This window comes from Aquila chrysaetos, chromosome 3 (genome assembly GCF_900496995.4).
Source record: "Aquila chrysaetos chrysaetos chromosome 3, bAquChr1.4, whole genome shotgun sequence".
Lineage (NCBI taxonomy): Eukaryota > Metazoa > Chordata > Aves > Accipitriformes > Accipitridae > Aquila > Aquila chrysaetos.
The window spans coordinates 14651515-14665951 of NC_044006.1; the positions used below are offsets into that span (position 1 = coordinate 14651515).

The 14437-nt window shown below is 54.2% G+C and overlaps 1 protein-coding gene across 1 annotated transcript; it reads right to left on the reverse strand.

Moving 5' to 3' along the window:
* Positions 1 to 600: 600 nt before the first annotated feature.
* Positions 601 to 12710, reverse strand: GSS (glutathione synthetase). Its single transcript, XM_030007942.1, has 13 exons — positions 12656 to 12710; positions 11996 to 12132; positions 10526 to 10671; positions 8737 to 8812; positions 8052 to 8191; positions 7791 to 7907; positions 7250 to 7330; positions 6110 to 6187; positions 4686 to 4752; positions 3835 to 4029; positions 3552 to 3633; positions 3023 to 3212; positions 601 to 2255 (listed from the first exon to the last, which is right to left on the reverse strand). The coding sequence occupies exons 2-13, from the start codon at positions 12122 to 12124 to the stop codon at positions 2132 to 2134; spliced, it is 1425 nt and encodes a 474-aa protein (XP_029863802.1). The 5' UTR covers positions 12125 to 12132; positions 12656 to 12710; the 3' UTR covers positions 601 to 2131.
* Between the last annotated feature and the right edge of the window lie 1727 nt (positions 12711 to 14437).

Sequence of the window (14437 nt, forward strand, 5' to 3'; positions counted from 1 at the left end):
TGCAATAGCCATCTGTCATCAACCCCCCCCGCACAGGACCAGTGCCAGGGAGATGGACAAGCACCCACTGTGAGCAGCCAAGGAAGCTCAGGGCTGTTGATAGCTGCCTCGCCTCCACACCAGGCCTGGTCCTCACCCAGGCACAGCAATGGATACCAGCCTCTGCCTCCACTCTGTGGTCCCCCGTGTCACCTTGGGCTCAGGCCTCACCAGCAACTGCCTCCAGCAGCTCAGGGGCACTGCTACAGTGCTCTCGTCCTGCTCCCCACAGCTGCCATCTAACCTTGTGCCCTTGGTGCTCCAACAAACTGCACAGTCACAGCTCCAGGCTGGGAGCGTTTCCTCCTGGAGAGAGTCTTCCTGGCACCCCTCACCGCAGCAGCTCTCCATCCAGTGGTGCTGGGCCAGCACTGTGGAGCCAAGTGCCAGGACACATCTCCAACATGGTGCTGTGCAGCCCTACAGCAACCACAGCAGAAACTGGTGGGTTGGCTTTAGTTATCCCTGGTGTGAAGGTACATGAAAGGGCCGTGCACAGGTGTACGCCTGGCCAGGGAGGAGGCAACCACCTCCCATTCCCATCTAGTCTCAAGCCAAAACTTGCACAAGAACAGCATATGTTTTAATCTCTGGCTGGGGGTAATCAACCCCCCCCCCAACAAAACCACCACCCAGGAATTGTAGAATCAGTCACACTTATAGAACTGAACTGTTTCCAAGGTGAAAGACTGATGACTGAAGGACACAGCACTGCTGCAATACACCCAGCAAGGTGCAGGTCTGTCAATCAGCATGTTCATTCTTCAGGAACACTGGTTTTGTGCTGCTTCTCTCCGGTGTCACTAGAAGGGTAGAGCTGAGGCTGCCTGGGCGCTTTACGAGGGCACTGCCAGCAAAGTACATCTTTTATGTTTCCCCTTGAACTGCGTGGCTGAGAAGGAAGAGGCAAAAGCCCATGGATAAAGAGCCTGCACTCCTCTGTCCTGCTGCTGCTGCACTGTTCCCACTGATTCATGAAACCTGGAGGGAGACATGTCTCACCATCCACAGGTGCTGGTCCCAGAGTGAAGTGCTTGGCAGCTGGAGCTGTGCCCACTCAGCCTCTCCTAACATTCCTTTGCTTCCTTGCCACAGCCCCAGTCTTGGCCCGTCCCATGTCCCAGCAGGACCATTACTGAGGCTGGGGCTCCCTGACACTGCTCTTGGGCTGGGCTGTACATGCTGCAGCAGACCAGCTGGGAGATGCTCGGTGCATGACTTGCAGTGAGATGCACTGGCACAAGCCTTTGGGGATTCAGGGTTCATCAACATACTGGCTGTGACACAAGGCTCTAATTTAGCATCACACTGGGATCTGCCACCATCATTGAGGGATTCTTGTGCCATGTCGTGGGGATCTGTTGAACAAGGCTGCAGGAGGCAACAGGAGCAGATGCAGCCTTGTCTAGCACAGAGGCACTATTTGGGCTGAGTACCCAGTCCAACAAAGCAAGCAAGAGGCCCTTGGGCAAATTACACAAGGGCAGCTGTCCCTTGTGCAGGAACCCTGAGGATCCTCAGGCACAGGGAAAAGTAGAAATCGGGGCTGGAGGGGCCATGGGCATGTGGAGCTAGGCTCCTCTCTTTAACCTGGAAAGCACTGAGGCACTGGGCCACAAATCCCACAGATGAAGGCTGTTACTTACACATACACCTTTCTTCTCCCATTCCCTAAGCTTTGGGGTTGTGTGTCTCCAGAAATAACCCAGCACCAAGGAGCACAAAACTGGGAACAGCATGAGTGCCTGTTGTGGCACGTTCACCCTTCAGCTTTGCTGCACCTACCCCTGCCCACAGCCTAGACCCCAAGGGAACACCCAGACCAATGCAGTGCTGAGAGATCACAGCTGGGACACACGTGGGGCAGGGCCCCCTGAGCAGGCAGAGCAAGGGAGTCCCTTCTTCCTGCAGGAGGAATTGCAGAGGAGAAGCTGGGGCTGGCACGCAGGACATTTGAGCAGTTGTGTCCACACAGTCCCTCATCACAGTCCCCAACACATCAGACCTTGGTAAGCGCACCCTAAGAACATCCCTGTGGCAGATCAGCTCTTCAGGCAGCAGAGTGAGGTGGGCAGGATGGAGCATCACCTCCTCACACCAAGTAAGGACTGTCCAGCACTGCTACCCCAGCTGCTACCCCACCGTCTGCATGCTCGATTGCCTTCGTCCGCAGGAGGTGGCCAGCGGCCTTGTTCATCACCATCTCCTTATCCTGTCTGCAAAGAAAAGGGCAACTGAGCACCTGCAGAGCAGAAAGCTTATGGCATTTCATCTTGGACAATTTGATTCATGTTCCCTGCCACAGCACAGGGCAAGTAACCAGCATGTAAAAGCCCTGAGGCTAATGCAGAGGTCTCTGCAGACAACAGTTGCGCCTGTTTTGTGCCTGCCAGCGACAGTGCCCTTTTTCAGCTGGGCCATTTTGGTCTGATTGCTCTGCACACAGGCAGTGTCAGGTTCTGAATGCTGCCAGAGTACATTTGTTTCTAAAATTGTACAAGAAGGACTTTAATTTATAAGCTATGGAAACATTTGTATGGGCCTGTGAGTGTTTTAAACAAAACCAGCAGCTATTTAGGGTTGAACATGACCGCATTAAGCCTTCAGGTATTTCTGAGATCGCCAGGGCTTCAGAAAAGCATGTGGCTGCATCCAGAACCCAAAAAGCGCTCCCAGAAATCAGGATGAGACACACCAGTTCCACATGGCTGTTTGTTACACCAGTAACTGCCAGCACCAGCTCTATGGTTTTTCAACAACTCGTTTGGCAGCAGGTACACAGCAGCAGTTCAGCGTCTGAACACAGTGCTCAGAGAACTGCTGACGGGCAGAGACTGAACAGTCACATCTGTCACCTGTACCTCCACCTCCCCAGAGACATCTGCCCTGCTGCTGTGCTCAGACAGCACAGAGGGGAAAACGCTCCCAACCCAAGTGCGAGCTGGAGCAGGTAACCACCCTGTAACACAAGCACGTTTCTCACCTGACATAGACACCAAAAATACCGAGCTCTGAGATGCACTCGGACACTTGTAGGGGACTGTGAGCCCTCAGCAAGTAATTCATTGCTGGCTGTGGTTTGATCTTATCCATCAAGATGTAGGAGGTTCTCTCAGGGCTGTCTCTGATCTTCTCCAGAACCTGCCTGAGCTCTTCACCATAGAGGTTGTTCCCTGACAACAAAACCAGCAAGTCAAACACTTCCCAGCACAGCAGAAGCTCTTGGCCCCAGCTATGCAGCCCTGGCAGCTCAGAGAGACACAGCCTTTGCCTCCCCACATGCTGCCTGGGCTCCCCACACCCCAGCTCTGGGGCCTAGGGAGCTCCTCCAGGAGCAGCACTACCTTACAGCCACAACTAGTCCCCATGGCTACAAGTAGCTACAAGCTACCCCACCCCACCTTTTTTTTAATCCCTCAGCATAGGACCAGGTACCATCACAGAGCTACTGCCTCTCCTGGATACAGCACAAACCGCAATAAAAACCCACATGGACCCAGTCCAACTCATACCTCCACCTTCTCGCTGCGGCTTCAGCACAAACCGGTCAGGGTCAGCGATAGCTGTAGCAGCTATCTTGTCACCCTCTTCGCCCTGGTAGGAAAGGATGGCAACAGCAAAGCATCAGGGAGGAGCAGAGGCTCCTTGACAGACCCCTCTGTCAGGGGTCAGGATCAACAGGGTCTCCCAGGGACCACAACAAAGCCCTCTCATCTTCTTAACCGAAGAGAAACATCACACAGGCCAAACACATGTCTGCACGTTCATTCCTGCTCCAGCCCCACTCACACTCACCATGTCCAGGGAATAAAGTCCAGCAAACGTTGCTCTTATTCGAGCGATAGCCTCGGTGCGGCCAGGCAGTAATCTCTCCAGCGTCCCTGGCCGGCTCAGCTCCTGCTGGACCTTCTTGGTGCCTGCAAGTTGGGTAGCAATGTCAGGGCACTTCACTGCCCTTGATCTCTCCAGCAGCAACCGTGCCTCCCAGTTCTAAGACAGAAAGAGAGAAACCATCCCATCAGGACAAAAGAAAAAAAAAAAAAAAAAAAGTAGGTTTTCTATACTCTTTTCTGTTCAGTTATTGACATATGATTTGCCTCCTCCCTCCCTGCCTGGCAGGGATGGGGGCCAAGAATAGCACTCCAGAGACAAGCAGACATACATACATGGATTTCCCACCACCTCTGGAAACAGCACAGCCAGGTTAGTCCACTGCCTTTGCCTCCACCCCCTCCCCAGCTTGTCCAGTGCTGCCACCTCCAGACAACGGTAAGAACTGGTCTGTATTATTATTACCTGCAGCCTAATGGTCCTAGCAGAGGACAGAGTGTGATCTGTAATCAAGTCTAAACCCTTTAAGCAGGTGCCAATACCCGTGTTAACACACAATGTACAGAAGCAATTCAGTGCTTTGGTAAGATGTCACCACATTACTGGTTATTGGAGAAGAAAGCCACTCATTTTTCTTATTGCATGAGTGCCAGGGACACCCACATGCACTGCGGAGTCACAGCTTCCTGATGCTATCAGCCACGCTGGACAGGACTAACCCCACTCAGGACAGGACAGAGGTCCCTGGGATCACAGGGCATTTCAAACTCGCTGGCAAGGCCACAACGTGGGCAGGAAGAGCAGTCAGTACTGACCTGCTGGTCATAGTTCTTTGGCACGTAGCCCTCTCTGTAGTACACCACTGCTACCTCCTGGCCGTCCCTGGAACAGAAACCAGAAGCATTCACAGAACCAGGCCAGTCCTCGCCCACCTCTGCCTGAACCCCCCAGGACCGGGGGGCTGCAACAGGGTCAGGGAGACAACACGTTGCAGCATTTGCCCCTTGTCTTTGGCCTCCTGGGCTGTTCTGCTCTTGGCTGGCTCTGCCAGAGAAAGCTGAGGACTGCAAGCCCTGGCTCCTCTCTGCTGAGCTCCAGCTGGCTTGCCCTGTCCTGAGACACAGGGAGCTGACACCCGGCCTCCGCCCTGACTAGCCAAAGTCTCAATTAGTTCAGGCACCCAGCCCAGCAGGACGGTAAGAACCTAAATTTTTTAATAGCTTTTGCCACCGGGAGCCAGGCCTGGGAGATTCTTGAAGCTGGGAAGGAACAGGGTCCTTCTCTGGTGGCAATTCAAGGCAGAACATCAACTCAACAACCTACCCAGGCACCAAAACATCCTGCCAGGGCAGGGCCGTCAGCATACGTGTAGCACCACACCCCCAAGCTTTGGCCACACAAACTGTGCACACAGTCAAGGAAAGCAGCACAGAAACTGCTGGCAGCCAGGCAGTGTAATTAATTGTAAAGGCATTCATCAATAAGAGGAGAGGATGCTCTGGAGGAAGTACAGTGGATACACTTTCCCCTTAACTGTCTGGCGATGACAAATGTATTCACTAATTAAACACAGCAGAGGCACCAAAGGTCAAACCATGGAAAAATTAGCCTAACTACAGAAAAAAACCCAAAACATTGGCATGAAACCATATCTTCCTTTAGGCTTGTACAGCTCCAAGCACATTACCCTGGAAATAGGACAAATTTCACGCTTGGGACCAACTACCAGCACTTGGAGTCTGCGACCTGCACGTCCTGGCCTCCACAGGGAGTGGGCAAGACACTGAGTGCATTCAAAACCAACAGATACCATAAAGACATGTAATGCTTCCTCCTGTAGCACTAATAACCCAGCCCAGCTCCCACTGGCAGAGCATCACGTGAACAGTAAACAGGAAATGTCTTTGTGGAAGCCTCTGAAATAGCCAGGACTTTTCATAGCAGATGTATGTGGAGGAAGTAAAGATCCCACAGAGCTCTGAAGGCTGCAGCTTGAAGGAGGGAAATTATGTTTCCAGCTGTAAGGGAGTGATGTGTGTATGCAAAATCTCACCACTGTGAAAAAAAAATCATTTCAGCTCTAAGGGGAAGCAGCAGCCTGGAGCATGGAAGAGAACTGCTTTCTCAGAAAGTCACTATTTACACTCAAAACATACCACCAGCTCTGTTTGAAAATTCCCATTTACAGCCCTGTGTGCCCAACACACAGGCAGGAACGCGCACCTTGGCTCATACTCACATATACAGCCTCTTGGCATCATCCAGAGACCCCTTTTCAAACACATCTCTGAAGCGCTTCCTGATGACCCGAATATTCCTGTTAGAAGAGGAGTAGGAGAGTCACCAGGCTGCCAAAACACTGCAGGAAACAGAACACATGCCTAAACACTCTGGATTTTTCCATACTCACCTTTCACCTCCTAAGTTTCTAAGAGATGTCAATATTTTGGTTTTTTTTTAATGCCTACACAACAGATTCACTCACTGTTGGCTTCAAAGCCAAGAGCTGCAGACAGACAAGCGACTTCCTGCACGTTTTATCTCCTTTAAGCTTTATAGTCTTCCCTCCACACAGTGGCAGTGTGGACTTGCTGATCTGGAGACCGTGCCATACACCTCCCACTGCTCTAGCACAGGTCCAGGGCTAGAGCTCATCAAAGCACTTCTTTCTCCCAAGTTCTTTACTCCACTGCTGCGTTGCTTACTTTGCCCAGATCTTTCACAATGGGTTTGAAGCTTCATTAATTTAGCTTTTGTTAAATACCCTGTGCCCAATCCCAAGTCAGAGAGCAAGCAGGACCCTCATTAACCCCGCTCTGCTCCTTATTGTCCTGCCTAAGAGACGTGGCCCACAGAAAAGCTACCACTGGTGCAGTTCTGAGGACTACACAGGCACAAAATCAGCAAGGAATCAGCCCTGGAGACCAGAGGCTTTGATGGCTGCTGGTATTTCCAGCAAAGAGCTGGTGACAGGCTTTGGGAGGCTGGTGAGAAGACGAAGGTGGGTGCTGAGGCTAGGCAGGAGGCCACCAAAGGAACACTGAAGAGAGCTGCATAACAGACCCCAGAGAAGTCCAAGATAAAGGCTGCCCTGTTACATACCAAGACATAACCTCTCACAGTCCCAGAAACGATAAAGTATTTTTACTTTATCCTTGAGTAGGTGACAAAGTAAAAAGCAAATGGATTCTGCACACCTCCATCTTTCCCTGGGCTGCTCCTATGCTCCCACCAACACGCTGTGCCTGCTGGAGAGCCTGGAGATGCCCCACAAGCTGCCTTGAGGTAAAGACTGTGATCTAGCAGCAGTTCGCTCTGCTTCCCTTTTCCAAAACTACCATCTCCTTTCTTTCCCATCCCAGGAAAATTCAACCTTTACCTGTTCCAAAGCTCATTTTCTACACATCGCTGATCAAAAATGTTCCTCTGGACTTCTTCCACTAGAAACATCACCACAGCACTGGAAGAGATACCAAGGACATCATTAAACCCAGAATCACTCCACATGCACCCAGGACCACTAACTTTTGATCTCTGCGATTCAGGCTTCCTGCACTGCTCCTGCTCGTTTTCTCCAGTGTTTCTAAGGGTCAGCATGCAAATGGTGAGCAGTACCGATCCTGCATAATTACCAAACCAGTGTGAGGCACAAGCACAAGGGCAGGAGGAAAAGCAAGCTCTGCGCAGCGTTGTTAAACCACACAACTTCTCCAGGGTCCCTCTGCACCTCTCTGCCTTTGTGACACAGCAGCCTTGTGCGCTAAGACAACCACATTGCTCTGCCCAGGGTGCCACAGGCTTTTCAAGAGCAGCTTGTCTTGCAAACAGGCATCTTTCAGAAAGCACAATTTCAAAACTTAACACATGCATCCCCAGGGGAGACAAGATAACCCAGCCTCCAGCACTTCCTCTGTCCTTACCTTTGGGAACCGTAGAGCTCCCAGGCTTTCGCAATACCCAAGGCAAGCCCTTTTGATGGGTTGTTGGGCAGCAGGCGCGATGCCTCCTCAGACTTTCCCAGCACTTTCAACACCCGCCTATGGAACAAAAAAAAGTTGTAAATGCCCTGACCAGACCTAGGGAGAGGGAGTTTGAAGCACACGCAAAGACACGGAGTGCAGCAGGCCATGTGGTGCAGCTGCTGCAGCGCCAGGCAGCATGAGCCAGAGATGCTCCCTTACCCGTGGACCGCTGCAGTGCGGGAGGTGAGGCCTCCAAAGCTGGCAGCAATGGTGTTTATTTCTATCTGCTTCAGAGCGGGCGTCCCATCCACCCCACAGTCAAACATGTAATCAGAGCGGTTTATGCCTAAAAACACAGACTGAAACAGAGGGAAGGTGAAGCGGGTTCTCCTGTTGCCTTTAACTGCAAATCCCTTTGATGATCTCACTTCAGAATCCTCCTGGGGCAGATCCTGTCATTGTCATTTTGATAAAAACCTCTGCAAGACATGCCTGTGAGTGCTTTGGCCCTTGCTCAGGGCGCACAGCCCTCCTCAGTACTCCAGAAGAGTTAACGACACTAGTGAGAGTAAAGGAGCTTCTGCACGGACAGCCTGTCTGGCACAGGTCCCAACATGGCACACATCCTTGCGCTCTCCCGACTCCCAGAGGACAAAGACAAACGATGTTAAATCCTCCTCGCCTGACTGTCTCCAGGATCACTAACCAAAGGGCATGACTGTCAAACAGGGCAAGGTCCTGAGCTCACAGGCTGTAACCAAGACACCGTAGCACAGAGAGTGACCGGCCTGACTACAGGACAGTTCAAAGCCCACAGCAGCAAGCTTGCAGACAGAGACCAGGCAATCCCACCACAATGCAAACGGGCACGGCTGTTGACAGCTGGGGTGTCCTGCCCAGGTACCTGAGCCAAGCCTTCCTCCAAAACTTGCATGTGGATTCTGAAGAGTTGAGCTGTGAAGTCATCTACCTTGATGGTGCTAGAAAGAAAGAAAGACCAGATCAGCCCCCTTACACCATCACAAGGGAACAAGAAAATTAATTGCTCTCTAGAAAAAAACCTTAGCATGGACAGTTTTAAACTGAAAGAGGGTAGACTTAGATTAGATGTGAGGAAGAAGTTCTTTACTGTGAGGATGGCGAGACACTGGAGCAGGTTGACCCGAGAGGTTGTGGATGCCCCATCCCTGGAAGTGTTCAAGGCCAGGTTGGATGGGGCTTGGAGCAACCTGGTCTAGTGGAAGATGTCCCTGCCCACGGCAGGGCGGTTGGAACTAGATGGCCTTTAGGGTCCCTTCCAACCCAAACCATTCTATGATTCTATGACATTCTCCACCACAAATGGCCGGGCTGTAGTTAGATCAAGTCCTACAGCACTGTTAAGCATCTCACCATGAATGCACTCTTCATCAAGGGCCACAGTTCACAACCATAATGCAAATCTAGTTTGCTCGGCACAGCCATTCTACGAAAAGTGCCGCTGTAAGAGGTGACTTTCATTTGCAACGCAGAGAGATGGGACAAGCAAAAGCAAAGAAATGCAGAATTCTGCAGAAACAGGAAAGAAATCAGAAGTCTCTGTGCCTGCACACAGAGTTCATACAACAAGCTCCAGGAGCTTCATCAAATTCCCCCTGTCCTGTTGAGCTCCAAATCCTGCACGCTGTGGTGCCAAGTGCTCCAGTGGCCACACGAGAGCAGGTCCAGCTTTTCTTCAGGGTCCCAAATCCCTGAGCGCATTGTGAGCAGCACGTCCAAGGAGCTGCCCCGAGACACTGAGCGGGAGTTGGCACAGGGCAGGCATCTGAGTGCATGCAACCCCCAGGCGTTGCGTTCTTTAACCACAAGTATAAACATGTCCCCAGCCACAAGCTCTGGTTGCAGCCAGCTATGGAGCAGGCGCAGGCCTTAAAGCAGCTCCGAGGGGTCAGGCTTTAGCAAAACAAGAAGGACACTGGAAAATAGTCTACTTTGCTCTGTCCCAGTGCCAGTGAGCCAGCAGCACCTGCACAGACAGGCAGCAGGAAGGGAAATGGGTTTTATGGAAGCATCAGCGCTACAGACTATGGGGGCCACAGTCAGGGATGGTCGCTCCAGCACAGGGCAACAGCCACAGGTAAATCCAGCAGAGTTCACGAGCCAGAGCTGAGCAGTCCTCCAGCACCCAGAGCTTGCAGGTCACCTCCCCAGCATGGCTGGGAAAGCAGGGGACACAGGGTGACTGATCAGCAGTAGGGGGAAGGAACAAACACCTCTTCATAACTGCAGGCAGGCAGCAGAGCTGGTGGTTATCAGACAGCCACAGGCAGATACAAAACAAGACCAAAACAGACTACTAAATCTAGGACTCAAAGAAGCCTCCAGCAATTTGTATTTAAGGCACAGGAGCCAACAAACTCACAAATAAGAATTCACAAGCTTCAAACACTGGCAAAATTTAAGATCATTGCAGGGAGTCAACTCTTGGCCAGATATCCCATCTTCTGAGGCCCAAGGAGACCCCAAAACACCAAGACTTGATGGAAATTAATCTTAGGAGAAATAACATAGCAAAGGAGACAACTTCTGCAGAGGACAGAAGTGCCCGCCTCAGCTTGAAGGACATGAGCAGATGGAAGGTAGGAATGCCTGAAAGATGATAAATGCTTAGCATTTAAAATATTTCATTAAAATGCAACATGCAAGAACATTACCTGGCCAGAGTATGCTCCAGGAATTCTTTGTTTTGACTAATAGCATCCACCAGCAGGTTAAAATCTTGCTGAACAGCGTATGCTTGTTCAAACAGGGCACTTGGTACTGCAGACGGAAGCAGTGTGAAAGGAGCATAATTCACCACCTGCAAACAAGGATGCAGCAGCAGAGCAGTCAGGTCTATGCAGGTTAGGTTGGGCTAAAGAGGTGCTTCCTCTGCTTGTCTGAAGGCTGAAGTCACCCCCAGCCGTCCTCAGCGCACCCTGAACAGACACATGGCCTCAACCCTGCTGACCCCTGACTTTTGAGGGCTTTGCTTTACAAGCTGTCCACAGGGCACTGCAGAGGCAGAAGCAGGTGCTCCAGAGCTCAAGCTGGGCTGAGTGATTCCCTCTGAAGGATGCTTTGTTTCCACCTTTACTGGAGAGCACTGTCTCCAGAACACCTCAGTTTCAGAGAAAAGGTGAATTTGCCAGTCCTGGGTTTTGGTCATCAGAGTTGCTTCCTTTGATCCCTGCTCACTAAGTCCCAGGGGTGACTCTGGACTCCTGGTTCACCCCACAGCTCAGGCACAGGGCCACCCTCAAAGACAAAACATTACACCAGAAAGAAGTTCCCAATTCACCTTGATTTTTGCATGAGACAAGGGGCACTGGCAGTGTGTTTGGCCTCTCCTCCCAGCCTCCCTCTTCCTCTCACCCTTCGAGGTTCCCTCAGACCCCTGACCTGACCATGGCGTTGACATCAAGGAGCAGACCCCATGGTGGAGACCTCCCTTCTCATACCTCTGCCAGCTCCCAGCACAGCTTCCTGCTTGCCCCCAGGCTCCTTGGGGACCCGTCCCCGATGGTGTCCCACCCCTCTTGCACAGGGGTACTTCTTCCTCTGAGATCCCTCACAGTAACCCCCTCCAACAGGCTGAGCCCCCCATCAGCACCCCTGCCCCAGCCAGCTGCCACAAATTCACCAGAGGTAATCCCACGCATCAGCCACCCCCATCCCCATTGCCTCGTCCCACGTATGGGGGGAAGGTCGACTTGTAGCCGAGAGCAGGCCAAACAGAGAGGCCCCTCCAAGAGATGCTCCCCTGGTTCAAAGGATCGTATGGGTGTTGAGAAGCTGGGAGAGGGATGAACGCCCACCACCACACACACGCAGGGCTCCTGGCAATTTCCCAAACCTTTCCAGATCTATCCCTCTCCTCGGAAAGGGGGAACTGTATCACAGGGCAGTCTCTAGAGGAGACGCAGTCACGAGCAGGATGGGGTGCGAGCTATAGCCCCCAGGTCGGTCATGCTTCAACCGCGCTTCAGCCAGGCAGCCGGCTGCTCGCCGCAAAGCAGTGCGCGCTGACCAGGGCGCAGCAAACCCAGGGATGGCAGCCGGCTCCTCCCCGCGCTCCTCTCGCTTTGCTGACTCACACCCCGGCCAGGATCGAACACGTCCCGTGACTCCGCTCTGGCACTTACATCCGACGCGTTGGGCTCCCACTCGGTCCGCATCAGCACACCTTCCAGGAGCGCCGCGTCCACGGCCACCGCCGCTGCCTCCTGGATGGCCGCCTCGTTCCGCAGGACGTCTTCCCAGGGCGCGGCCATGGCCCCCGCTGAGGAGGCAGAGCAGAAGTCACCCACCTGGCCCCCAGCGCCTCACCTTCTTTCCCGAGAGGCAGCCTGGCCCTGCCCTCTCGGGGGGGCGGCGGCGGGCAGCCCGGGAGGGCCGGGCAGCACAGAGCTCAGCACCGCCCTCGCTGCCCACCTCGGGCGCGGCGGCGGCGGCCGCACAGGGGCCCCGCGCCGGACGAAGGCACCTCCACACCCCCAGCCGAGCCCGTGGCCAGTCCCGGCCGGCCAGGGCCGAGCCCCCGAGCCGAGCCGAGCCGCGCCGGGCCCTGCCTCGGGAGCCGGCACCGCGCATTGCCACGGCCCGAGGCCGCCGCTCGCCGCAGGAAGGCCGGTGCGGGACCCTCGGGGCGCTGCAGGGCACAGGCCTGCGCAGGGCCGCGCCGCGACACCCCTTCGCCGGCACGGCACGGCACGGCACGGAGCTGGCCTGGCCCCCGGCCCCTCGCTAGGCCGCGGCCCCCGAGGCGAACGCCGGACCCGGAGCAGCCCCGGCCGCCCCCCTACCTGCTCCCGGCCGCTCCGGCCCGCCGCTCCGCCCGCCACCAGGCGATTGGACAGGCCTCCCACCCTCGCCCCGCCCCGGGAACCGATTGGCAGCGCAGGCGACCTACCAGCGCGGGGAGCGACATCTCCGCGTGCCAATGCAGCCGACTTGGGGGCGGGGGAGGGGGGGAGGAGTTGGGAGCGCGCGTGCGTGCCTGAAGCAAGGGGGGGGGGGGGGGCGTGGTACCCCGGCGCGGGGGTGCGTCACGGGGACGTGTGACGTTGTGTGACGTAGTGTCAGGCGGGCGGCAGCAGCGCTGTCGGGGCGCGACGCGTGCTGTGGGGCTCGGGCGCTGGGGGTGCTCGCCCGCAGCGAGGGGCTCAGGCTAATGAAAAGCGTCCGCTGCTTCCAGGGGTGACGCTGCTACCCCACAGAGAGAAAAATTCTCGGCCCTTCCACGTCATTGTCAGCAATAATGATGTCATAGCCCGCAGAAGGGATGTCCATAGCACTGCGCTGGCTCCAGGAGAGTCCTGGCGGAGGTGCCCAGGGTGCCCCGTGGTGTGTGGTGGGCTGCGGGACCCTTGGGGAAGGACCGCTCCTGCAGAGTGGAGCAGGGCTTCCCCCCTCTCCCTTGGTATCGTAGGTGCTCTGTCCAGTGGGGACACGGTGCCGCACGGCTCAGGAATTGGCACTGGGTTTGGTTGCTCCGGCTGGAAAGCAAGGGCTGCATGCCATCCCTGCGGTCACAAAGGTGAGGTGGGCACCGGGCTCACCTATTCCCGCAGCCTGAGGAGCAGTTAGGGGCTTGCTAGGGACGTTCTCCAGAATGGATCCATCACCAACGCTTGATGAGATCATGCCTTGTCTGAATATCGGGGATCGATGATTTTATGGATTTACTGGGGTAGATCTTGTTTTGCTGGATAGAAATAGTCTCCAGTGTAAATGCTGAGCACGTTTCCCTGCCTGCTGTGATACCAGTGATCTTCCCACTAGTGTCGACCTGAGGATTGGCATCCTCATGGGGAGGGCAGTGGGAGAAAGGCCCAGGACCCTGTGACTCGGCTGGGGTGGTGCTGCTCTCCGGGAACAGCCTGACAAAAGTACAAGTGGTGACGACCACCTCCTGCTGCTGATGAATCAATCACAAAATACCTGGAGGCATCCAAAAGAGATGTCTCCAAAAGCTGTTGTGTCTCCAGGATTCGGCCAACATCTGAAGACTTTTGGTCATTTTGGGGTTGCTCAGCCAAGGCGTTCACCCCAGGAAAGGCTTTGTCCTCTGGTGGCAAAAGCCCCCAGCTCTCCCATCCAAGAGACTGTCCTCCATTGGTCAAACCCAACCCAGATGGAAAAATCAGTGGTCCACCGATTTTTCTTCTGCTGCACAGCGCTGGGCTCTGCTGCTCGTATGTGCAGAGAGGGGATCCCAGCGAGCATCTTCTCTGTGAATGCCTGTGTCAAGCCGCACATTGCGGAGTCACTGTCAGGAAACTGAACTAGAAAGAAGGTGGCACCTGTGTTTCGTAAAACTGAAGGTATTTGCAGTCACAAGACCTCAGCAGGTGAACTGGTGGATTTGAATTTGTTTTGTCCCTCGGAGGCAGCATGTGGCAGGACCGGCAGAATGCAGGCAGTGCAGTGTGGCGGTTTGCATGTCAGCTTGTTGGCACTTTCTCTTGTACTGCAGCTGCATCATCTGTTGCCTTCGCAGGAGCTGAAATTTGCCCTTTGCAGGCAGGGGAAGACGGTAGAACTGCAAGCCTGGCTTTGGAAATTAAAGAACCCATACTGAACTG